This window comes from Melitaea cinxia, chromosome 4 (assembly GCF_905220565.1).
Source record: "Melitaea cinxia chromosome 4, ilMelCinx1.1, whole genome shotgun sequence".
Classification (NCBI taxonomy): Eukaryota; Metazoa; Arthropoda; class Insecta; order Lepidoptera; family Nymphalidae; genus Melitaea; species Melitaea cinxia.
The window spans coordinates 14,953,458-14,978,358 of record NC_059397.1 but is presented as its reverse complement, the minus strand read 5'-3'; the positions used below and the strand labels follow the sequence as shown (position 1 = coordinate 14,978,358).

The window sequence follows — 24,901 nt, the reverse complement described above, 5'->3', positions numbered from 1 at the left end:
AATGACATTAATCACTGGACAGTGCTGCCAACTCTTGAAATTTTTTTTTTCTAAATCTCTTAATAAAAGTCCCTAAATTAAAAGCTAAATCCCCAAAACCTAAAATTGATATTATTTAAAAACAGTCAGATATATTTTTTTTACTATTTATCTTTCAAAGGGTTTTAAAATAGAAAATAATTTTATTTGTTTCTTTTTTTTAAACTTCCTTTTTAGTATTTATATCATATAAGTAAATATATTTACTTTGCTTGTATTTTTAATAATAAATTAACAAATAAAAATCTTTTTTTATTATATAAAATCATATATTTAAATTAACTATATTGCATTTGTTATAATAATCAGTTATTGAAACTCTACATCACTTACTTTTCCAGAGTCGTTTTTAAAATCATACATGGGTACCGTAAATCTGTTAAGCATTTCTTTAATGGTCACAAATGAGGTTCACTGTTCGTAATCTCGTGATATGAAAATTTAACCTTGATTAAAACTTGATTTAAACTTGATTCTTATTATTATTCTTATCTATATATTATTCTTATCTATATATTATTATTATCTATATATTATTCTTATCTTCTATTCTTTAATAAACTAAAACATTTCAACGTTTAAATGTCAAGGAATTAATAATTCCCAAAAAAAAAAACCCCAAAAGGTTTACCCCCTAAAACTTTCCCGCTACTTGTAAAATATCCTTAAACTTAGAGGGAAATCCCCAAGTTGGCAACAGTGTCACTGGTACCTTTATATACTCTTTGGTCATTGGAGAATGGTGATTAGAGCGAACCCTAGGATGAAGTATGTTCACTCGATCCATGGAGCGAACCTTTCAATATTTATTCATTCTACTTATGGAGCGAACTAGCGAAGATCTTGTATCCAGCTCTCAATAAATAAATAAAAAAGAATGGTGATTTGAAATTTTGGAGTTGACACTTGACATCGATTTGAAGATAGCTTTTCACTAAATTCAAAGACAATGTTAAAAAATATAGCTTTGAATCTTTGATTTGCTTATTTATTGTAAAGTGTGATATCAGTTATTAGACGTACCTTTACTAATTACATATTACAAATTTTTATAAATTACATTTTATTTATTTATGATTAAAATATTTACATATAGTATAAATATCATTTAAATCATTATTTTTAATTTTCTATAGGTATTACAACCCACAAGGTAGAATATATCTGGGTTTATAATTTATAGCACGCTTAACTTAATTTAATAGCTTACAATTTAAATAAATAAAGTATAAAAAATACAGGGGAAAAGACTGGGCAGTGGACGGTATAAATATAGGTAATATCTTATCATTTTTCTTTGCTAAAAAAAAATAAAGATTGTCTATTGTCAGTAAAAAGTAAAATTGAAATTATCCGTTGGTTATTTTGGTGACGGTCTGTCAGGGGAACTTCGTAATTCGTATTCAACATTTTAACTGCAAACTAATACGAAAATGTTAACGTTACTTTATCTTGATTCATTCATTTAAAGAAGTTACTGTTTAGGAAATATTATTAATAACGAGTAAATTAGTCTTCTAAAATGAGTGATAATATTAAAGTTGTTGTCAAAGTCCGGCCGCTTATTCCTCGCGAAATTGATGACCAGCTTGGCTACCAATGGCGCGTAAACAATAACACGCTCTATCAAATAGATCAAAATGGAAGAGATGTTGGACCGTGTTATACTTTCGGTACGTATAAGCTAATCGAGTAGCAAACCAGTAGAATGTGTTAGCATTTGCAATGCCTTGAACATATATATACCTATTTTACATCAAGCTGAAGGTCACTTAATTTGCATTTCTAATTTCAGACAAAGTTTATAATAAAGACACAAATACTCGTGATGTATATAATGATATTGCGAAGCCAATTGTCGAAGCTGCGACCGCTGGTTTCAACGGCACTATTTTCGCCTATGGGCAGACATCCTCAGGAAAAACGTATACTATGACAGGCACGAAAGAGGCTCCCGGTATAATACCACTGGCTGTTGAAAACCTATTTGATATTATTAAAAGTATTCCAGATAGAGACTTCTTAGTAAGGTACTATTCTTTATTGATAAACAGATTTAAATTAACAATCCTAATATTATGATAATAAAATGTGTATTTTTCAGGGTATCGTACGTTGAGATATACAATGAAAATTTAATAGACTTGTTAAACCTTAAGAAGAATATTAAAATAACTGAAACATATCACAGTGGAGTCAAAGTTGATGCTACTGAAAGACTGACCACTTCACCAGAAGAAGTATTAGAAATTATGAATGAGGTAAAAAATATGTTTACCTATAAATTCATATTTTTTTCTAGATTAAATATAAAAGAGGATTTATCGTAGTATGAGAATCTTATTTTAAGTGATGTTAAGAACTTAACTTTCTCATTTAGTATAGTGTCATAAGATTTCTCATGATACAGTTAAATTATTCAAATTTCTTTTCTTCACCTTTAAGTTTGAATTTTTTCAGTATACAGGTGCTCAGGTGTACGTAGGTACCTAATCACTAGTGATTGTGGATTCAATTAATGTCTTGGGATGGATATTTATATCTGTACAAATATTTATTTCCGGTGTGGAGGTCTGTCCTTGAGGATCTCCTCACCGTGCCACGGAGAGCATGTTAAGCCGTCGGTTCCGGTTGTTATCATAATTACCTGGTAGCAATTATTACTTATAGTAGTGAATATATCTGCCAACGGGCAGTGGAGCAGCGTGGTGAATTAAGCTACAATCCTTTTCCTACATAGAGAAAGAGACCTTATTTATTTTTATTTATTTATTTATTTATTTACAGAAGAAAAAAAGATACAATTTATGTGATAAACAGTAACCTAAATCCACATTGGGATAGTACAGGCTGAGTGCGATGCTATATCTTGTTATTTACTCAGGATTATTGTATAACACTTTCAATAATCTTAAGTACCTAACTTTGCAATGTACCAAATGTTAAATTGAAGCAATTTTGAGTTTTTTTTTTTTTTTTTTTTTTTTTTCGTTAAATGCGTATAGTCATTACCTTATAACGAATAAAGACCCCCTTTTGCCCGGCAGTAGGATGTTGCAGGCTAATTCAATCAAAATACAAATGTATGTTAAATAACTTTATTTAATTTCAAGGGCAAAGCTAACAGGCAAACAGGCGCCACAAATATGAATGAAGAGAGCAGTAGGTCACACTCCATTTTTCAAATTGTAAGTAATAACACATTTTTATATGAAAATATTTTAAAGAAATATGATCATATTTTCATCAAACAAAAGCGCATACGATCAAACCATTAGATCAAATAAATGATGACTCCTAGAAACCAAAACCACAAATATATAATCAATATAAATATTACACAATAATATATATATATATATATATATTTATTTATTTTTATTGTAAGGAACCAACAGTTAAAACTAAACACATACAACTAAATTTACAAACAAAACATAAACAAAAACTGTGTCGAAAATTTATTTGATTATATATATTATTTGATAACTGCATTGGAGCTGTAGATACAATGCATATCACTTTACTATTGTTATCATACAAAAAAAACTTTATATGTATGTATATAATGATTATACCTAAATTATCAAAAAATTATCAACATTATCTTTTTTTTTTTAATTATTTATTTATTCAGGATTACCAGCATTTGTTAAGCCTCATTATAGAATGAAGTAAAATTAAACTAGAATTAACTAAATGTTATAATTTCTTAATGTGAACACCACATGCAAAAAGATGCATTAAAGCTTAATAATATATAAATAAATTTTCAATATATAAGAAAAATGAGACTTATATTAATTTGTTTTAGACTATTGAATCTCGTGAACACATTGAAGGTGAAGAGGAAGTGGGTTCAGTGAATGTGTCACAGTTGAATCTAGTCGACCTAGCGGGCTCGGAACGTTCCGGACAAACCGGAGCAACGGGGCTACGTTTCAAGGAAGGAACGCATATCAACAAGTCTCTATCTTCGTTAGCTTTAGTTATTAAGCAATTGTCTGATGACCCTAATAAGTAAGTAGAAATATTTAAAAATTAATTTAGTTCATTATATATGTCGCAGAGTATGAATACGGAACGTCAAGTGTTTGACTTGGGTGTATTCAGATAATGTCAGTTGCCATTTATCAGCCGTTAGAGTAGTGGGGTGATCGACGCGCCGCCCTTAAATAGCGAGGACGAGCGATGCGACACACTTCTCGTTTGCGTGGCATACAGAAAGGTTGTGCTAACATATCATCTGACTTCACCACGATCCAAGTATAGAGGAAGACCTACCGAGTCAGGACTACACACCTCTTCGACATAGATTCAGATAAAAGTATAGCTGGTCCGAAAATTATTTTTCTTCTCGTATTACATATCTAAATAGTTGTATGTTGCAATTGCAACTTTATTCTTTATTATTTAATGTACTCTTGTTATGTAAATAACAGATATTCAAACATCTTTTTATGTTCAGTCAAACCTAGTAAAAACTGTGGAACATATTCCCACTCATGACAAATCTTTGTGTAGAATTTGTCGTTTTTGAAGTAAAACTTTATGCTTGCTTGACTTAGCGAGCAAGCTGGTGGATGCGTGACGAGAGCTTGTCGAAGTGTGATCGGGCGAAGCAAACGGAAGTTGAGTGGGAGATATAAGTTAGTAAAGACAGAAAAAGAGAGAGAGTTGTGTTTCGTATCGTCGCGTATATTGCTGTAGGAGCTAAAGAAGTTTTACTTCAGTCGTGTGGTCTATTTAGTTAGTTGTGGAGTTTAACTACAAACACCGCGACACGAGAATTTTATATATTAGATAGTAATTTTAAATTTTTATTATATATTTTTTTTCAGGCACGTTAATTATCGTGATAGTAAATTGACACGGATGCTTCAAAACTCGCTCGGGGGTAATGCTAAAACGAGTATAATTTGTGCAGTAACACCCGCCGCTGTGGAAGAAACAATATCTACGTTACAGTGAGTTATATGCTAAGTTAAATTTATAAAAATCACACATAGAAGTTATTTCTGTCTGTCTTTCTGTCTCTCTGTCTGTTCCAACTAATCTGTGAAACGGTTGGACCGATTTTGACTTGACTTTCACTTGCAGATAGCTGATGTAATAAGGCGTAACTTACGCTTCTTTTATTTTAGAAATGTATTTATTTTGTAACTCTGTGAACTAAACATTTTTTTTTTAATTCCACGAGGACGAAGTTGCAGTCACAGCTAGTATTATAATAAGAGATTTTCTTGTAAATCCTATATACGTTTATAACTTTATCATTTTACCTTTTGTTTGTTTGTTTGTTTGTTGTACACGGGCTATTTTCCGCAACTCGACGTCTTGATGCGCCTTTTTTGCGTGATCGGCTGGTGGGCACTATTCGTGCCAGCCAAGCTCCTTGAGGAAGCCTAGCAGACCCTTCACGTTGCCGACGACTTCCTGGAGCAACCTCGGTGTCCCAAGGTGTAGTGCCCTGTAGTTCGCCACACCACCGCATTCCAGCAGGATATGTGAGGCCGTTTCCTCTGCCTCCAGGCACGCTCTGCACAGGGGTCTGTCTGTAACACCTAGATTGTGTAAGTGCTTGTTAAGCAAGGCATGTCCCGTAAGCGCCCCGACCAGTAGTCGGAGCTGGGCTCTTCCGTAACCGCGAAGTTTGCGGGACAATCCTGGGTTGATCGTCGGAAGAGCTTCCTTGGTCTGCCTGCAGGTAGTTAGGTTTGTCCAATATTCTTGGTGCATTACCTTGGTGTTGTGTCGCAGCTGGCTGCGCAGCCATCCGAATGGCAGAGGCAGAATGGGTTCGGGTCCGTGGACCCTCATCTCCGATCCATTCCTCGCCAGTCGGTCGGCCGCGTCATTGCCTCGCGATCCACTGTGTCCCTTTATCCATTGAAGGGTAATGGTGTTTGTTTCACTTACCTTCGTCAGAGCTCGATGGCACTCGTATATTAGCCCTGATGTCATAATGTCGCTCTGTAGGGCTTGCAGGACCGATCTGCTGTCGGAAAGTATACGGATTGGAAAACCCTGTACCTCTCTAGACTTGATCGCTGTTGCTGCCATTATGATTCCCATACATTCCGCCTGGAAGACGGTGTTGTGGATTCCTAATGGCGATGAGATGTGGATATTCAGGTCTTCTGAGTAGACCCCAGAACCTGTACCTGTTGATGTTTTCGACCCGTCTGTGAAGATTCTTAACTCCCTAGGGTTGAGGCCTTCACCTGGGTCTTCGTGTAATTGTATTCTGTATCTTTTGTCGAATACGTACTGTTTGGGTATCCTGTCGGTAACCGCTTCGACGAGCGGTTCCCTGTTTGCCAGTTCGCCAAGTATTCCTGTATGTGCTGCCTTTACGTTCCTCCAAAGGTTTAGCTTCCTGAGTCTTACCGCAGCCGCTCCCGCCTCCTGTTGGATAAACAGGTGCAGCGGCGGCAGGTTCAGTAGGGCTTCCAGGGCGGCTGTCGGAGTAGTCCTCATGCAGCCCGTAGTCGCCATGCAAGCTAGCCTTTGAAGTCGTTGTAGTTTTGCTTCACCGGTGATTAGTCTGGTTCTCGGCCACCAAACCACAGCACCGTAGCTGATAATTGGCCTGATGACGGACTGGTACAGCCACAGAGTGACTTTTGGGGATAGACCCCATTTCTTACCTATCATTCTGCGGCACTGCCAGAAGGCTATTGTAGCCTTGTCAATTTTGCTGTTGAGATGCTTGCTCCAGTTCAGTTTGCTATCTAGAATAATTCCTAGATACTTTACCTCCGAGCTGAACTGTAGCTCCGTACCGAACAGTCTAGGGGGTTTGTAGCTCCCCAATTGCCGTTTGTTAGTGAACATTACCTGTTCCGTCTTTCCTGGATTGACGGTGAGTTCGTTATCTATGCACCATCTCTCCACAATTCGTAGCGCCTGCTGTGTGACACTGCACACGGTACTGCTGACTCTGCCGCTGATTAGAATGGCGATATCATCAGCGTACCCGATCGTGAAGTAGTTGTGCTGGTTCAGTCTGGTTATAAGGTTGTTTACCACTAGGTTCCACAGTAGTGGGGAAAGCACCCCTCCTTGTGGACATCCTCTGGCTACCAGTGCATGTTGTGCCTCAGTTGATGTAAATTTAATGACTCTTTTTCTGAACATGTTACCTATCCAGTCAATCATCATCGGGTGTACCCCGTGCTTAACTAGGGCCGACGAGATGCTGTTGAAGTTAGTCTTGTCAAAGGCTCCTTCTATGTCGATGAAGGTGCCAAGACACATAGCCTTGTTGTCAATGGCCTCTTCTATTTTACTGACCACTGCATGTAGAGCTGACTCTGTTGATTTACCTTGGCTGTACGCGTGTTGGTTTGGATGTAGGCGTACTGTAGCTAGGGCGTTTTCTCTCAGATCCCGTTCGCACAGCCTTTCCAGAGTCTTCAGTAGAAAAGATGTAAGACTTATAGGTCTGTGGGATTTGGGTTCAGAGTAGTCACTTTTTCCCGGTTTGGGGATGAAGATTACCTTTACCTCCCTCCACTGCCTCGGCACGTAGCTGTGAGCTAAACAGGCCGCCAAAACAGTGGTATGCCTCTGGATCAGTCGGTTACTTCCCCACTTTAGAAGTGCCGGGAAGACCCCGTCCAACCCTGGGGATTTGAAGGAGTCAAAGCTGTTGATAGCCCATCTGACTTTTGATGGGCTTACTACCTTGAGTGCATATTCCCAATGCTCCTCTGTTGGGGCTACGTCCTCCTCGGGCCAGTCCACCGACTGCATGATGTGGCACCCTGGGAAATGTGTCTCAACCAGGATGCACTCTGCTTCTTCCGGCGTGCTCGTGAAGGTGTTGTCAGGCTTTCTTAGGGAGCCCTTCAGCTGGCTGGATTGGTTTGCTAAGACCTTCCTTACCCTATTGGCCTGTTCGCAGGTTTCCACGCTGCTGCAGAATTTGCGCCACGAGTCGGTGCTTCTGTACCTTAGTCGTTTTTTGTATCTGGACTTGGCTTTCTTATACCTGTCCCAGTCCAGATCGGCGCATGTATTCATTGCTCTGTTTAAAAGTCGCCTCACCTTTTTCCTGAGTCTTTCCAGTTCAGGCCCCCACCAGATTACTTTGTTCTCCGGTGGCAATGATAAGGGACATGCAGTTTGGTAGGAGTCTATAATGTTGCTAGTCAACGTATCTACCTGCTGTTCTATATGTTCTGTTCCCACAAGCCGGTCTGGGCATGCCTGCTCACTGAGCAGCTGCTCCAGTCTCTCAGCGTAGTGCACGCGGTCAGTTTTGCGTGGGTTACGCCTAGGGGTTGCTGGAACTGTATTTACCTGCACATCGAAGCGTATCCATCTGTGATCTGAGCACGATGCCTCATCGGATACGTGCCAGTTGGAGATGGTCTCGGAGGCCGCTTCTGTGGCAAGAGTTAGGTCGATGATTGTCCTGCTACGTCTGTTCACGAAAGTGGGCTCAGAGCCCACATTCATGATCTGTAGGTTTGTCGTCATCAGATATTCAACTAAGAGCTTACCTCTTTCGTTTGTTGTTTTCATTCCCCATAGGGTGTGATGTGCGTTGGAGTCAGTGCCTATAATTAGTTGCAGCCTGGCCTCTTCGCAGTATGTTATCAGCCGTGCCATGTCGTGCGGCGGTGGCGCATCAGCCTCCGGCATGTAGGCCGACGCGATCACCATCTCCGGCAGGCTGTGGTCTTGCGTACTATGCAGCTGTATGGCGCACACATCTCTAGAACAGAATCTCGTTAATGTTTGCGCCTGTATATTGTTGGTGATGTAAATACAGGCCCTGCTGTTTTCCGAGCCTGTATGTGTAATTAGCTTACCTCCAGAGTTCCGGAGTCCGCATACAGTGCCATTCCTGACCCACGGCTCCTGGATCAGTGCAATGGCTGTTGTGTTAACCTCCAACCATTTACGCATTTGAGCCGTTGCTGTCATGCTATGGTGGAGGTTTGCTTGGAGGACTTTACAGGATGGGTGAGCTGGGTAAGCCATCGTCAGACAGCATCCCTGCCTCCTCCATCACTGTCTCCCCTATGGCCAGGTTGTCCAGGCTTGCCAGACAAGCCCCCTCCTCCGACTCCAGAAGCAGCTCCTCCACGACCACTGCCTCTTCGGTCTGGGGTTTGGGGCTCGACCGCCTCACAGGGGGTGGCTCGGGGATAGCCGGGATTGCTCCCGACCCTTCCCCCTTCGCCTGTTCTCCGTTGTTTTGATCCTCCATGGGGTCGTCATGCTCCGTTGGCAGGTGCTCGGTAAATTTACCTTTCGGACCCTGGAACTTCACGTACACCGACCCCAGCAAATAGCAGAGTCGGCGCTCACGTTCCACCAGGGTCTGCACCACGTCCTCAGGAGCGCTGAAGATCAGGAACGTGTTACCGTCCTGTCTGTCAACCTTATGGAGGATCCAGCTGTCTACCTTGGCCCACACATTCTGGAGCCGCAGCGCGCGTCCCACCTTCCAGATGTCCGGTTGTTCACCCGGAAGGAGGACCCCGCAGCGGACCAGCCTGGCAAGGTCGCACTGCCGTTTGACCATTAATTTGGTGCCCGTGGGCAGGGCGAGCTCCGAAACTATACGTGTGAGGTACCCCACGGTTTCGCGGTTCTCACACCACAGCTTCAGAGCTCCGTCGGCGTATATCGGTTTACCCTGAAAAACAGGGTTCACCGGTTCATCATCGGTCGCTTCTACAAGGTCCTTGAGAAGGCGCTCTTGTAGAAGGACCTGTACTTCCTGTGCGGCCTGTGCAGTCAGGTGCTCTCCGGTCACAGTTGTCACCGCAACCAGTAAGTCCGACTGCACTGCCGCTGAGTAGGGGACATGGGTACCATCAGCCAGCCTCGGCTTTTTGGGACCACCCCTCGGCGACTGAGAGTCGTCGAGGCGAGCCCTTTTAGCCGGTCCCTGGGATGCACCTCCATTGCCCGCTTTACCCTTCGCCTGCGCCTTGCCGCGTTGGGCGCGACCGGTTGCCTGGTTACCCTGGCCACCTGCCGCCCCCTTCGCGAACTTGACGGACCCCTCGGTTTTGGGTTCCTCGGCTTGGGTTGTTGTATCGCGCTTGGGGGCTCCCGCCTCCGATGCACGCCTCCTCTGACGTTGGCGTAGCTTCCTGTTCATGCGCCGGGGCTTAGGTGCACTCCCTGGTTGGGAGGACCCTGTACCCCCTGCGCGTCCCGCCGACTTGCCGGGTTTCCCCTTGGCTTGTCGGCGGTCGACCAGGGTCCACGCCTCGTCAAAGCGTTTTAGGGCAGCCACCTCTCCTGCCGACCGGGCTCCGGGTTGCCCCAGTGCCCTGTCGGCGTCGAGGATAGCGCCTGTTGAAGGCGCCGTCGACGTGGACGGCCTCGGTTCCTCCGGTTTCCCGGTTTCCCCTCGGCCACCCACGGACCTGCGCTTTGTGTGTGGTGGCGCCGCCTTGGCGGCACCACCCCCGTGTGTGTGTGTATTTGCTGAGGTCAAGGTCGACTTCGCTGCCTTGCCTCCGCTAGTGAAAGAGGGCTGTCCCAACTTCATGGTGCCGCACCCCTGTTGTGTTTGTTGTACCCGTAATGGGTGTTTGGTAGACGGCCCCGCATTCGCGGTACCCGCCACCAGTAAGGTACCATCCGGTTTCCCTTCAGGTCCCTGTGAGGGTTTGGATCTATTGTTGTCCATGTTTGATAAGAAAGAAATTTCATCCACTGCGCTCCCTACCCTCCATGGAGCCCGCAACGTTGGGGATGCCGTATCGACACCGGGGCTACGCAGTAGATATAGATGTGGTAGGTTGGATTCCAAACGCGACATCGGGAGCTACAGATGCTCGGCTGGTGACCGCGATCCCACGGCCCCCAGTGGTTCCGAACACCCTTGCCCCGTCAGCATGGCCGGTCTCCGCGTCCTCCCAGAGGACCCCACCCCATCTCGCCAGCGTAAAGCACCCGGCTCATCCGTGCAGTTACGCATGTCCATTTCCCCGCAGTGGCTAGCTACGGGGCTACCGTTTAGCCTGAAATCCGGACCAAAGAGGGCGTGTTGTCTCCCGCGGTAACTAACCCAGACCCCGTTCGACTCAGCCCCCCAGGACTCCTTCATCCCTGCGTACGGCGATCAACTGCGCAGGACACACGCAGGTAGGCAATTGTAGTTGATCTACCGGGTCACCTACTATACCCGGCAGATGGCCTGTCATACTTGGCTACAGCAGTCCGGGGTAGATGGTAGTTGCGGCGCCCGTTATGACTGCTGCATTTCCAGGGTGTGCGACCCACTCCAGAGGAGCTGACGCCCCAGGAATGGGTTCGCCCCCAAGCCCGTACGTCGGCGAGCTGAGGGCGACGTGGACGCGTATGACAGACTTGACAGGGGCAAGCCAGCTTATCGCCGCACCCTTAAGCCTACTCACTCCCTGCCCTACACCCCATCATTTTACCTTTCTCAAGAAATCTCTTTTTTTTTTTTTTTTTTTTTTTTTTTTTTCTTTTTTCTTTTCTTTCATCATTTTACCTTTCTCAAGAAACAATATTTATTTATTACTTTACCAGCATTTATTACACTAAACCTTAATTACAAAACGGAACATATGCTTAATCGAAGTGCAGAACTCATGTTTATAAACACCACATGCATAGTATTTAATAGAATTTAATAGATAAACATTAAATTAATTATCCAAAGCATTGACTAATCAAATGCTACAGAACTTACAAAAAGAACATCTCCAAAAAGCACAGCCAAGAGCAGACACTAAATTTATAGCAAGTTTATGGAATTGGTTCCTAAAATGTTGATATGTTGTGCCAAATATATATATATATATATATATATATATATATATATATGATCTATTTGCTGTATATTTTAGCCTTGAAACCTGAACTAAATTTAAACAAAAATAATAGTTCATATGAGTTCCTGCGCGTCTCCAATGTTCCAATGTTCAATTCGCGTGTCCAATCCATTTTAAATTTTTTGAGACGTTTACAATAGCTAGGTTGTTTTTAGTAACACCGGTAGACTAGGCTAGATGATATACAAAACGCTTCAGAATTCAATCACTCTATTTGTAGGCTATGTGTTGCATAATGAAGCTGCCAAGCTACAACGCAATCAAGTATAATTCCTACGATACTATTATAAAGTACAATTTTAGTCTTAGAAGAGCGCAATGATATGACATTTCTAATAAGAAATTTTAACATTTTAGATGCTTTTTTTTATAACAGTATCAATATTAGCAACAAAAGTTGGAGATAAGCATTACACCCAGATCTCTTAGTGTCTATGTGACGTCGTTAATATTATAAATATACTGTTTCTTATACCGTTTACGGGTAAAAGTTATTTGAGAGCATTTTTTAACATTTAGTTACATATTGTTATTTCTGCACCATTCAGAAAGTCTTTCAATTTCGCTCTGAAGTAACAGTGCACCAGTATATGACTTAATTACGCGAGTTATTTTAAAGTCATTAACGAATAAATGTGGAGTAGAATAAAGGAAGCAATCTGGAAGGTCATTAATAAAAATATTAAACAAGATAGGTCCCAAAAGCTATCCTTGTGGAACACCTGAAGTAATTTTGAATTCATTGGAGCTATAACCATGATGAAGCCACAATGAAGAAAGTACGATTTACTAGGTAGGAGTATTAATCTCCTACCTATCCAATGAAGAAACAACAAACAATCTTATGAATAATATTTACGAAAGAAAGCAAAAGGTGTTTAAACAATCTAGTAATTATTTAGAAGATCAGTATATCTAAATAAACAAGGTCATAGCTTTCTTATCATTTCTTTATTTAAACTTTAGATCAGCGGGTGTCATATACTTAAAAAATATTGATTTTATCTTAACAGTAAAAGTACATTATATGCCTGTTTTCCAAATTAAGTTCACACTGTTACTTCAGTTACATTGATAAAGCTCCGTTGTGTCTTCTGCATTATATGTGATATTGGTGGAATCAACTATGCTTCACCGTGGACACAAAGTGAGTTTATATTATATCTTTGTTTTTTGTTTTCTTTCTATTTCAGATTCGCAAATCGTGCTAAATCTATAAAGAACAGCCCGGCAGTAAACGCTGTAGCCACAGATGTGACGATGATTCAAACACTAACCAAGCAGTTATCGTCTCTCAAGACTCAACTTGAAAGTAAAAAACATGTTGAGGTCGGTTTATTGATTTAATTAGTTTCTATATTTATATATACTTTTTCGATTCATAAGCTTAGGTTTTAAAAACATTTTAATCCTTAACTACCTGAAGCATATATTTTAAAAAGATATTTCACATAGTTACACAGTAAAGTATTTTGGCTATTTACATAACAAATAATGAAATATTTTATACATAATATAAGGATTATTATTTTTTTTTTTTTTTTTATCTTTTTAATATCGTATCAAAAATCAACCGTTCCAGCGGTGATCGAACCTACATCTCCAACTAACCGTGTCAGTGCTTTAGCCAGTTAAAGTATGGAACAATGAACCCCTAGATCGTAATTTTTGATATGATGATTTTATATTCGATTTTGTATTCGGCGACCGCAAAATCTTCGATATTAAATATTATGATATGATATTAAAAATGTTTAGAATCCCCTAATGTGTGGGTAACATAAAAATAAATAATACGATTTTTTTTTTCATTTACATACATGATAATGACTTATGTAATTAAAATGATTACTGAAAATTATTATTTTTAAACATAAAATTACAGCAAGACAACCACAAACTACAAAAGCAAATAGGAGCACTCCAGAGGTTGATTTTAAATGGTTTCGCTCAACGGACTACAGATTTAACGGGAACAAGGCGGAAGTTACTCCAGCCGAGACGAGTTACAATATCAACGTTACATCCCATACAAGAAGATACAGTACCAGCGATACCGAAGTTTTGCACACCAAGCTTAAAATATAAGTATGTTACTTTAGTTATTTTACATATAAGGGGTCACTCATATACGCATGATGTTTTTAACCGCTTTAATGGAGGTTGATATGTGTTGAGGTTTTAGTCGACACTGTTACTGCTACCGACCAATAACTCACGTAAACGCGTAATCAAAAAGTTTTAAAATCAAAAAATGTCAGAAAAAAGGTATGAATATATATCTTATAACAAACACATATGGTCGTCTGTTCTTATGGTAAGCTTAATACTTGTGTTATAGATAACAGCCGACTGATATAGCTTTTTTTTATACAGAGAAATAATAAGTATATAAATATATAAATACACATATCACACCCAGACTCAGGTGGGATTGAAACCTACTCCACTACAAACTGCGCCAACGGGCTCGTCATCTACATGTATCTCACATTCCATTAGGTTTTTTTATATACAAATTTTATATAAAAACTTTTTCATTAACCCTTCTATTAAAGTTAAGTCTGTCTAAAATTCTGTCATAAAAAAATGTCATTTGTCAGTGCAAACATTTTATCAATTTGATAGTATCTATGAATATTACATAGCATATAAAATTATAGATATTTGATACATTTGATTTATAGGTGTGATTTTGTGTATAGTAAATAATAAATATAATTTCAAATACCCATATTTAATAACTTATATATGACATCGGATTTATAGGAAACTGGAATTGTACGTCGACAAAGTTGCAAGCTTAGATTAGATTATTTGACTTTATTGTAATAAGTTGTGTACAACTACAAAATATTTTGATCGCAAATCTTTATTTACCAGTCCATCTCAAGACATCCAAAAAAAAGTATTTTTAATGGACTTCAAAAAATAGACGAGGTTCTCAATTCAACTGAATTTTTAAGTGGGTTACATAATTCATAACTTGTTATTGGGTGTATTAATTTTAATTTTTTTTCTTTCTCGAAAGCCGGTACATTTCTTGTGGTTTAGTTAGTTTCTTCTATAATATACAGGGTATCCCAAAAAGTAGTGATAAGCGGAATTCCAGAGATAGGGCACCCCTTGGGGTATCCGAATCACCCCTATGTATGTTCAGCGATTTTGCATAGTTTTCGAGTTATGAATTTTTTTATATGTTTTTGAGAATTTTCCACCTGAACAACTTTAAAAATTTCTAAAAAAAAATATTGAAGACTTTTTAGAATTTTTGTTTTTGTATCTAAATACTCATGAGCTGTAGCTTCCCGCTTAAAAGATTCAGCTTCTTAACTTTGATGGAAATTGTGAAAATCTAAGTGTAAAGTGAAAATTTTACGTTTTGAGAACTATGACTTCAATTTTTAACATAGAATTAAAAATCTAAACAGGCGATTTTATGGTTTCTAATTAGGCTTAAAAACTTCTCCAGAGTCTCAGCTTTCATAATCACACATAAAAAGAGACAAAAATTGAGACAGGCAGAAGAAACAATTAAAAACAACAGAATAGCATTCGTAAGAGTTAATTAGTCTGTTACCAACCAAAAGATTGTAAGAAAACTAAGATCGAAGATTTAATAAACATTTGGAGGTTATTTAGGTTTAATTAATAAAACGAAAAGTAATCGTCTTAAAATTATTTATTATAAAAAGTTTTCAATATGTCGACCTTCGTGCTCGATACATGTTCTACATCGTCTTAAAAAGTTTTCTTTGAGTCTTACGAATGCTGTTCTATTGTTTTTAATTGTTTCTTCTGCCTGTTTCAATTTTTGTCTTAACTCCGCTACGTTGCTAATGTTTTTAGCGTAAACTATTTCTTTATAATATCCCCAGACAAAGAATTCGATTGGATTCAAGTCTGGGGACCGCGCGGCCATGCAATGGGCCCTCCACGGCCGATCCATCTGTCTCTAAATCTTTCTGTTAAATGTTGTCTGACTATTCTTGCAAAGTGGCATGGAGCACCATCGTTTTGGAACCATATCACTCAATCTCCGGATTTATCATTTTCCTCCGCACGAATCCTATACGTATGACCCAGCTAGAGCGCCGACAAAACTATTTAACCTTAAAGGAATAATAAATTGAACAAAAAAAATTTTTTATTCAAATTGGTAATTTTAAGAATTTTCCACCTTGATGTCTTTGAAGGCAAATTTTAGCAAAAGTAGCCCCATTAAGTACAACTTTTTATGTGTGATTATGAAAGCTGAGACTCTGGAGAAGTTTTTAAGCCTAATTAGAAACCATAAAATCGCCTGTTTAGATTTTTAATTCTATGTTAAAAATTGAAGTCATAGTTCTCAAAACGTAAAATTTTCACTTTACACTTAGATTTTCACGATTTCCATCAAAGTTAAGAAGCTGAATCTTTTAAGCGGGAAGTTACAGATCATGACTATTTAGATACAAAAACAATAATTCTAAAAAGTCTTCAAATTTTTTTTTAGAAATTTTTAAAGTTGTTCAGGTGGAAAATTCTCAAAAACATATAAAAAAATTCATAACTCGAAAACTATGCAAAATCGCTGAACATACATAGGGGTGATTCGGATACCCCAAGGGGTGCCCTATCTTAGGAATTCCGCTTATCACTACTTTTTGGGACACCCTGTATAAGTAGCAGCATTTAAATTTGATAGAGATTGGAAAGTTAGTTTTTAAATGAGCTCTAATAATACATATGTAGTTCGTTATATTATCAACTACCAATGTTGAATTACTTGTTGATTTCTATTGGTTGTTTTTTTTTAATTATAATTTTTTTTTTTATCTGCCTTAAATTAAAATAATCAGTTATAAAAACTACATGCATAACATTAATTCTATATTCAAAGCTATTAATACACAATACACACACTACAATTATAATTATTGTAGATGTAATTAATATAGATTATATTTTCTTTCAGTCCTTTGTCATTGGAGAGGGAGTCAGATTTTGTTCCAATTCAGTCCTCGTCGAATCTATCCAGTGTCTCAGAAGAAGTATGCCTTGTCACTCCACCACCTAGTGACAAGATAGGTGACTGCGGTGATGAAATTATCGATTTAGGTATTTATATACTTACAAATACTATTTAGTTTTTGTAAAAAATGTGGAACTTATAAGAATTGCATGCTAAATCTTATTGTAGGTTTTATAGTTTATCTAATTATCTGTATTATATTCTCTAGTAATATGTATGTGAGATAATAATCGATATCACGAAAGTGTGTGGGATTTTTTTGATAGGAAATACGTTTGAAATTATTGTTTAAGCAACGGAATTAAGAATTCTGTATTGTCTTGCATTACATATTACATATTTCCATTCCAAGTTAGTCAAAAGACTTAAAGGAAAAAAAAAGGTTGTCTTCTTCTTCTTCTTCTTCTTTTTTAAAGACTATGGCTCCATCAGCTTTTCGCCGATGATTTTGCCAATGACAAGTACCTACTGAAAGTGTATAAGTCCGGAAACGGTCCGTTTTTGACAGTACAATAGTGGGATAAGCCGCTTAAACTGCAGTTAGTTGAAAATATTTGACATGACTATTTAACTTTAATTTATTGGTAAATTATAATTTTATATCATTGATTCTAATAAACTTAGCTAAGACAACACAAAAAGAAGATGGCACTAAAGTTAGAAGAAAACAAACATTGACCGGCCGCGGATTGTTTTTGGGAAGCATATCATATAGTGATACAGTTAATCTCAGACAATTAAAAAATAAATGATCGAGAGATCCTTCCTCCAAGCCACATTCACATAAGGAACTATCACGAATGCGTAACTTAGCTAAGAACACAGGTGTGCAGGAGAAACCCAATCGTATACGGATAATTATCGACGTAGTTATTTTACCTAGGTCGGAGTATTTAAAAAACCATGGCTTGACAGGGATACACGGCTGGATATTGCCATAATATTTACCTGTAACTAGTCTTGAAGATTGCCATAATCTATCCCAAGATTTATCCAGGCATTGTTTAGCCAAACTTCTAAAGTCTCGGGTAAAGCATTTATTATATTTATCGCAGCCTAGGTGAATGGCGTCTTTTGCACATATGTCTGCCATCTCATTACCTGTTATACCGCTGTGACTCGGTATCCAAGCAAGCGCTACTTCAATATTCGACTGATGACATTTGAACAGTGTTTCTTTTATCTTTAGAGTAATGGGAAGATTATTTTTAGCATGAAATGGACTTTTCAATAAATCCTGGAGGCAGCTTCGAGAGTCAGTGAATACTACAGATTTATTAAGACCATGAGATTCAATATACAAGACAGCTTCCAAAATGGCAATACATTCACCTGAGAAAGTTGAGGAGAGAGGAGGCAGTTTGTAATTCAAGATAATATTGTATTTAGGAATCCAGACAGCAGAACCAAAGTTTATCTCGGGGTTAATTTTAGATGAGTCAGTGAAGAAATGTAACCATTCTGACCAGTCCGAATCGATTATTCTATTAAACTCAAGTGCGGCGCCAGGTGATTCTTTAGTAATTCCTAGGTTCAGGATAATTCTAGGATGATATATCAAGGAATCGTAGCTATACGTGAATAGTGGATTTTTGTCAAACTGATATATACCATTGATGTTGATTTTAAGAAAAGATTTAGTAAGGGGGGGTTTATCTTTATAGGTCCAAAAATTTGAATTATTAATAAGCTGATTGAGATCATGGAGCTTATTAATTAAAGGGTGAGAAAAGTTTTGTACGGCATTAATAAGGAACCTGTCACATAAGAACTGTCTGCGGAGATGTAAAGGAGGATCAACCAATTCCACTTGAAGGGCATTAGTAGGAGACATTTTCATTGCTCCAGCTATAATTCGTAGGCATTTCGCTTGTAATCTAGTCCAATATGAGAGAGCAACCCTATTACATGGTTCCAAAACGAAACTTGCATAGTCAAAATGGCTACGTATAATCGCATTGTACAACAACTTCTGAGAATAAGGGTGCGATCCCCATCTAACGCCCGAGAGAGATCTTAGAATATTAATATTTTTTTCACATTTGTTAGAAATATAATTTAGATGTTGAACGCCCGACATTTTGGAGTCCAGTATGACTCCCAAAAATTTTACGTGATTCTGAATGGCAATAGGTTGACTATTGATGTGAAGAGACACGCTATCTGGGACAGAGCGTTTTCGAGTGAAAACGATGCCAGAGCATTTTGGGACAGACAAGGTAAGACCATGATCATTTAACCAATTATTTAAGTAGTACAGGGCAGAATTAAGTCTAGAAGTGGCCTCGGAAAAAGTTGAAGAACAAGAATAAAGAGCAATGTCATCAGCATATTGTAGAATATTGCAAAAACAGAGGACCGATTTGTCAAGGTCGTAAGTATACAAATTGTACAAAAGGGGGCTCAGAACGGAGCCCTGAGGAAGCCCTTTCCAGACTATTCTTTTTGGAAGTAATAAACCTTGGACGCGAACCGTGATGTATCGGGCAGAGTAAAGATTAAAAACAATATTGATCGTTTTCATCGGCAAGTTTAAGTTAAACATTTTCTGACGGAGAATATGGAGCTCAACGTTATCGTATGCAGATGAGATATCAAGGAAGGCACCAATAACATGTTTCCCAGAGCTAAAGGCACGCCAAACATCGGTGGTAAAGATGCTGAGGCTATCTAAAGAGCCCATGCCCTTCCTAAAGCCAAATTGGTATTTAGACAATAGGCCTCGACTCTCTATAAGCCACTCTAATCTATTTTTAATAAGGTGTTCCATAATTTTAGTCATAACAGATGAAAGAGCAATTGGTCTATATGAAGAAGGATTCCTGGGGTCTTTATTAGGTTTTAGGATAGGAATGATAATATGAGTTTTCCACGAATCAGGGACAATTCCGGAGCTATAGATTAAATTAAAGATATCAAGCAGATATAGTTTAACAGAAGTGGGGGATTTCATAATAAAGGAGTATGGGATACCATCGATCCCAGGCGAAGAATCCTTAAGTCCATCAAGGGCAGAAAGTAGTTCATTTAAAGAGAAGGAATCGTTGAATCTTTCGGAAGCCATGCAAGAGGGAGGACATAAAAAAATGTTTTCAGAAGGAACATAGGGAGGAGCTAGATTATTAACAAAGTTAGGTAACCAGTAAGAGGAATCGTTAGAAGAGACGATACGATCATCCTGAAAAATTTGTCTGAAAGATTTTATTTTTCTCCACACAAGCGAGGCAGGAGCTCGCGGTGACAAAGACTCGCAGAAGTTACGCCACCCACTAGTCTTTTTCTTTGAGAGTAAGCGCTTAGTCTTAGCAGTTGTTTTCTGTAAATTTAGGTAATTAATCATCGATAAATCAGAAAGATAGGTAACCTCAGCAGCCTTGCGTTTCCGAATACTATCTGTGCATTCAGAGTCCCACCATGGGGGCGAAGGTATTTTATCTAGAAAAGAATTTTTAAGTGGAATTGATTCATCAGCTGCAGAGGTTAGACACAAAATAAACAGATCATAACACAGTAAAAAATTATTGTCAGAGACCGGAGGAAGGGTAGCAATTTTAGAATCAAGAAAATATGAGAATTTACGCCAATCAGCTTTCTGAGTTCGGTATTTTAAGAGAGGAGGGAGAGGAGCCGATTTATTAGGAGCGGAATCAAAATTTATTAATATGGGAAAGTGATCACTACCGAATGAGTTCGGTAAGACCATCCACACGAAGGACATTACTAAACTCGGAGATGACGCGGAGAGGTCAACTGCACTAGGTTTTTCACTCGGGGCACCTCTTCTTGTCGGAGTACCATCATTTAAGACACATAAATTGAGATTATCAAAAAATGACAACAGTGATGAGGAATTTGAGTCACATTTACCGCAACCCCAGAGTGTGTGATGAACATTAAAATCTCCTAAGATGACAAGAGGAGACGAAAATGTGGATAAGATATTGTTTAATTCTGAAATTAATGCTGAACATGCCACACCCTAGGTGTGGTAAATAGATTGAAAAAAATAATACATTAAATATTTTAGCACCAATTATTTGAAAACCAGGACCATGGTAAGGGATATGAATTTGCGAGAAGGTCAATCAGAAGAGCGGACCCTCCGTAGCCATCATCTTTGTCATCACGTAAGCACAAGTAGCCAGGTACTCTAAATATAGAACGAGGCTGAAGCCTAGATTCTGAAAGAGCAAATATTGCAGGTTTATATTTATTGATTAAATAAATCAGTTCATGTTTTTTATTTCGAATACTTCTACAATTCCATTGAATGATCGTGCGACCCAGCATTTTTATTAACTAAAGTAGATATAAAAGTTTGCAATAAACTTAGGACATTGTTCGGTAAAGCCTCTCCAAACTTAGAGATCATGTTGACAAGAGCGCAGACCAAAATCTCAATTAAATTATCGTTAGGAGTTAAATTTGGGGTCGGCTCAATCATTTGGGGATTAGGAAAAGCACAACCGTTAGGCATGGTAGATTTAGGAGAGTTGGTGAGGGAGGAATGAGCATAAACATCATAAGAGGGGCGCAAAGGGGTACTAGGACGAGGAGTACTGAACACCGTTTTACGGTAGGAGGTAGAGGGAATGGTAGGAGAGCTTTGGGATTGGTGAGTGATTTGAGGAGAAGGATCTGTAGGAGAGCTTTGGGATCGGTAAGTGACTTGAGGAGAGGGCTCTAGCCTAGGCGACGCTTGAGAAGCTGCAGCATAGGATAGCCGGGGCAGATGAGGGACACGTGATGAAGCCTCTGTGTAACCAATACTCTCTTTGGTCATAATTAGTTTAATTTGCTTTTGCCTTTCATGCTCCGGACATTTTGAAGATTCTGTAGCCTTATGATTGCCTCTGCAGAAAAGACAAGAGACATTTTCATCTGAGACAGAGCAGGTTTCGCCAGAGTGAGGTTGAGCACATTTGTAGCATCGGGGGGTGGAACGGCACTGGCCCTTAGTGTGACCGAAACGGCAACAAGCAAAGCATTGGATGATCGGTAATTGGTACAAAGAAACAGGAAGGGATGCGTGAAAACAAAAAACTCTCTCAGGTAAATTCTGTCCAAGAAAGGTTAGGGCAACTGTAGTAGTAGGTATCCATTCAGGTTTTCCATCGGTAATTCTTTTTTTATTTAGGCGACGAGCTTTGATGACTTTACCGCAGTTATGAGGGTATTCCATTCCCTCAACCATATCTGATAAAGACCATTCAATGGGGACAGAGCGGACCACGCCAGTCCTCGTGACTTGATATTGTGGGATAGAAGCCTCGTAGTTATTTGCGGATAGAATAGGATTATGGACAAATAAATTTGCTAGATCAGCCGACAAAAAATCTACAGAAATCCTATTTCTGCCTAGGTTTTTAATGCCTCCGTTAACAATTCCATTTATGGAGTTCTTATGAAGGAACTGTGCGAAATTGAGAAGGCGAATGGATGGACCAGATTTTTGCACAGATTCCAATTTAGAAATATGAACAGAAAAGGGACCTTTATCATCCTGATTATAAGCAACTTTATTACCTGTGAAATCTGGATCAGTATAAGTGTCTTGCACAGAGGCAGACGGAGGAGAGGCTTTCTTTACACTTTCAGGATCAGGATCCATTGACAAGTGCCTTTTATTGCCGCCAACGCCGCCACCTCCCCCATCAGGAGGAGGTGAAGCGTCCCACTCCATATTAGGGACTACCACTTATTACATAAAATAAAAACAGCACTACTATTCAAAACAAACCGGCACAGTATACAAAATTCAACAATAAACACAAAAATTTCCACCAAATAATAGGAAAGATACACTAGCACGTGTTGACTCTCACCTACCCTCAAACCAAAAATATATGAATAGAAGTTAGTCAAAAAACTTTAAGGAAAAAAATGTTGTCTAACATTATTTAGTTTGAAATTTCGTTACATAATTCTTGAAATTATGCCAATCACTCACTAACTTACTTCTTCATATGTAAATAAGTGTTCTTTGTAATATATTTTCTATTATTAAATAGAATTATAAATGTAGACTGTTTGCTTTAGGATCACAAAATAGTTTTATTATTTTTGTAAAGCTATAAAGTTCAAATTTACAAAACAATTTGTTTTTTGGCTAATCTTATATATAAAATTTTCGTGTCACACAATGTTAGTTAAAATACTCCTCCAAAACGGATGGACTAATTTTTATGAAATTTTGTATGCATATCGAGTAGGTCTGAGAATCGGCCAATATCTGTTTTTCATACCTCGGGATTAAGGGGTTAATACTGCCGTCCTTTAACTAAAACCACGTTAACCCCAAAAAGTGATTTTAGAGAAAAACGCAAAAAACGCGGGAATCGTTGTTTCTAGAAAACTATTATACATAGATCAGTGATTGTTGGATATAATTTAAACAAATACTTTCCTGCATCATTTAGGATATTTTCTGCGCAGAAATATACTTTGAATTATTTATAAAACAAGGAATTTTGGTTTAGCTAAGCAATACACATATTTTTTGACATTGATTGCCGCACTAAAATGTCTCTAACCTACACTTAGAGACTCTTTAGTTAAGCATTTTCTTTAAATATGTAAGGTTAGTAATGTTTGATAGATTTATCCTGAAATGCTTAACTATAAAATCGTTAAGTCAATTAACTGTTTTGTAGCTAAGATTTTTCTTAATTTTATATATAAAGAGGCTAAAGCACCTAAGACTCTTTTAAGCTAAGTGTTACCGAAAAATAAAATAACTTCTGTAAAAACATATACTTGCTTACTAAGCTAAGAAAAGGCAACTCTTACTTCGATTGTTACTAACATCTTTATAGCTAAGCATCTTATATTAAAAAACTGGAAGATTAAATAAAATGCAGTATGAAAATTAAATCAAATTTTATTAAAAAATTATAACTATAAAAGGTTCCTTCACTTATCATTAAACATAAACTGCAGCAATTTGTAAAAACAGCAACAAAAAAAAAGTTATCTCAAAAATAAATTAACAGTTCTTCTTTTATTAATTATGAATAACATATTATTAATTATTATTTCACCTTAACACTTAAAAATCAACAGTATTATAGGATTTCAAAATTACCACTAGCACAGCCTTGATTAATTTTCTTAACTTACTAAACAATCAATAAATGAGAAAGTTATTTTAAGGCACTATTTCCATAGCGGCAATATTTGCGTTTTGACAATAATAAAAATTTCAATCACGTAACACTACTCATTAATATTATCAAAAAGACATTCGTTTAAATCACAGATTGCTTTAAGGAACTTTGTGCTTTATATCTTACAAATAGTACTAGTAAGTAAGTTATTTAAACAAAGATTATATGGCATTCACTAGAACATATTTTAAGTATAATCAGTCTCAATAATTATAAATGGCTGTTAGGTATATCTTATTAATTAGTGATTCTTGTTTTCTTTTTTTGTGTTTCAAGACTTTCGCTATCGCCACAAGTTGGTAAATTTTGCCAAAAAAATAGTTTATGCTTTGGTATGATAGGTGATAGTTTATCAATAATATTTTGTTTCCGATCTCTCTCTATTCCTTTGGGTAGTGAACGAAATCTTATTCCTAGCTGCGGGTTTTTTAAAAACTTGTCATTCAAAAATTTCATCGTTTTGTAGTTTTCAGCAAAATCATTTTTGTAGTGTAGATCAAAGCTTGATCTAATGAAACGAATTTGAGATATATTTTTGAGATAAACCCTAGGGTTGGCATTTTGGATACGTCTGTCTGATATATTATTTGTATAGTCAATAAAGTCTTGAGGCTATAGAGATTTTAAGATTACTTTACCATTATTATCTGACCCTACAGCTTCTTCGAAATCAGTAAAATCATAAATCCTGCCCTTTTTTTTCATAGAGAGCTCCACTTGATGATGGAATTGGTCACAACTCATAAATGTATATCCCGGTTCAAAATAGTATAATGTTATTTGTTCGGTAGCAATCACATCACTATTAACCTTTAAGTATGGACGTGGAGTCTCACAGGCTACTC

The 24,901-nt window shown here is 38.1% G+C and overlaps 1 protein-coding gene across 1 annotated transcript in view; it reads left to right on the top strand.

Moving 5' to 3' along the window:
* Positions 1 to 1,561: 1,561 nt before the first annotated feature.
* LOC123670425 (kinesin-related protein 4-like) overlaps positions 1,562 to 24,901 on the top strand; it is a 39,531-nt gene continuing 16,191 nt past the window's right edge. Inside the window, exons 1-8 of the mRNA XM_045603920.1 lie at positions 1,562 to 1,712; positions 1,835 to 2,069; positions 2,144 to 2,300; positions 3,854 to 4,059; positions 4,881 to 5,006; positions 13,070 to 13,205; positions 13,762 to 13,964; positions 16,834 to 16,976. Coding sequence (XP_045459876.1) covers positions 1,562 to 1,712; positions 1,835 to 2,069; positions 2,144 to 2,300; positions 3,854 to 4,059; positions 4,881 to 5,006; positions 13,070 to 13,205; positions 13,762 to 13,964; positions 16,834 to 16,976 — 1,357 coding nt within the window. The remainder of the gene's footprint in view (positions 1,713 to 1,834; positions 2,070 to 2,143; positions 2,301 to 3,853; positions 4,060 to 4,880; positions 5,007 to 13,069; positions 13,206 to 13,761; positions 13,965 to 16,833; positions 16,977 to 24,901) is intronic.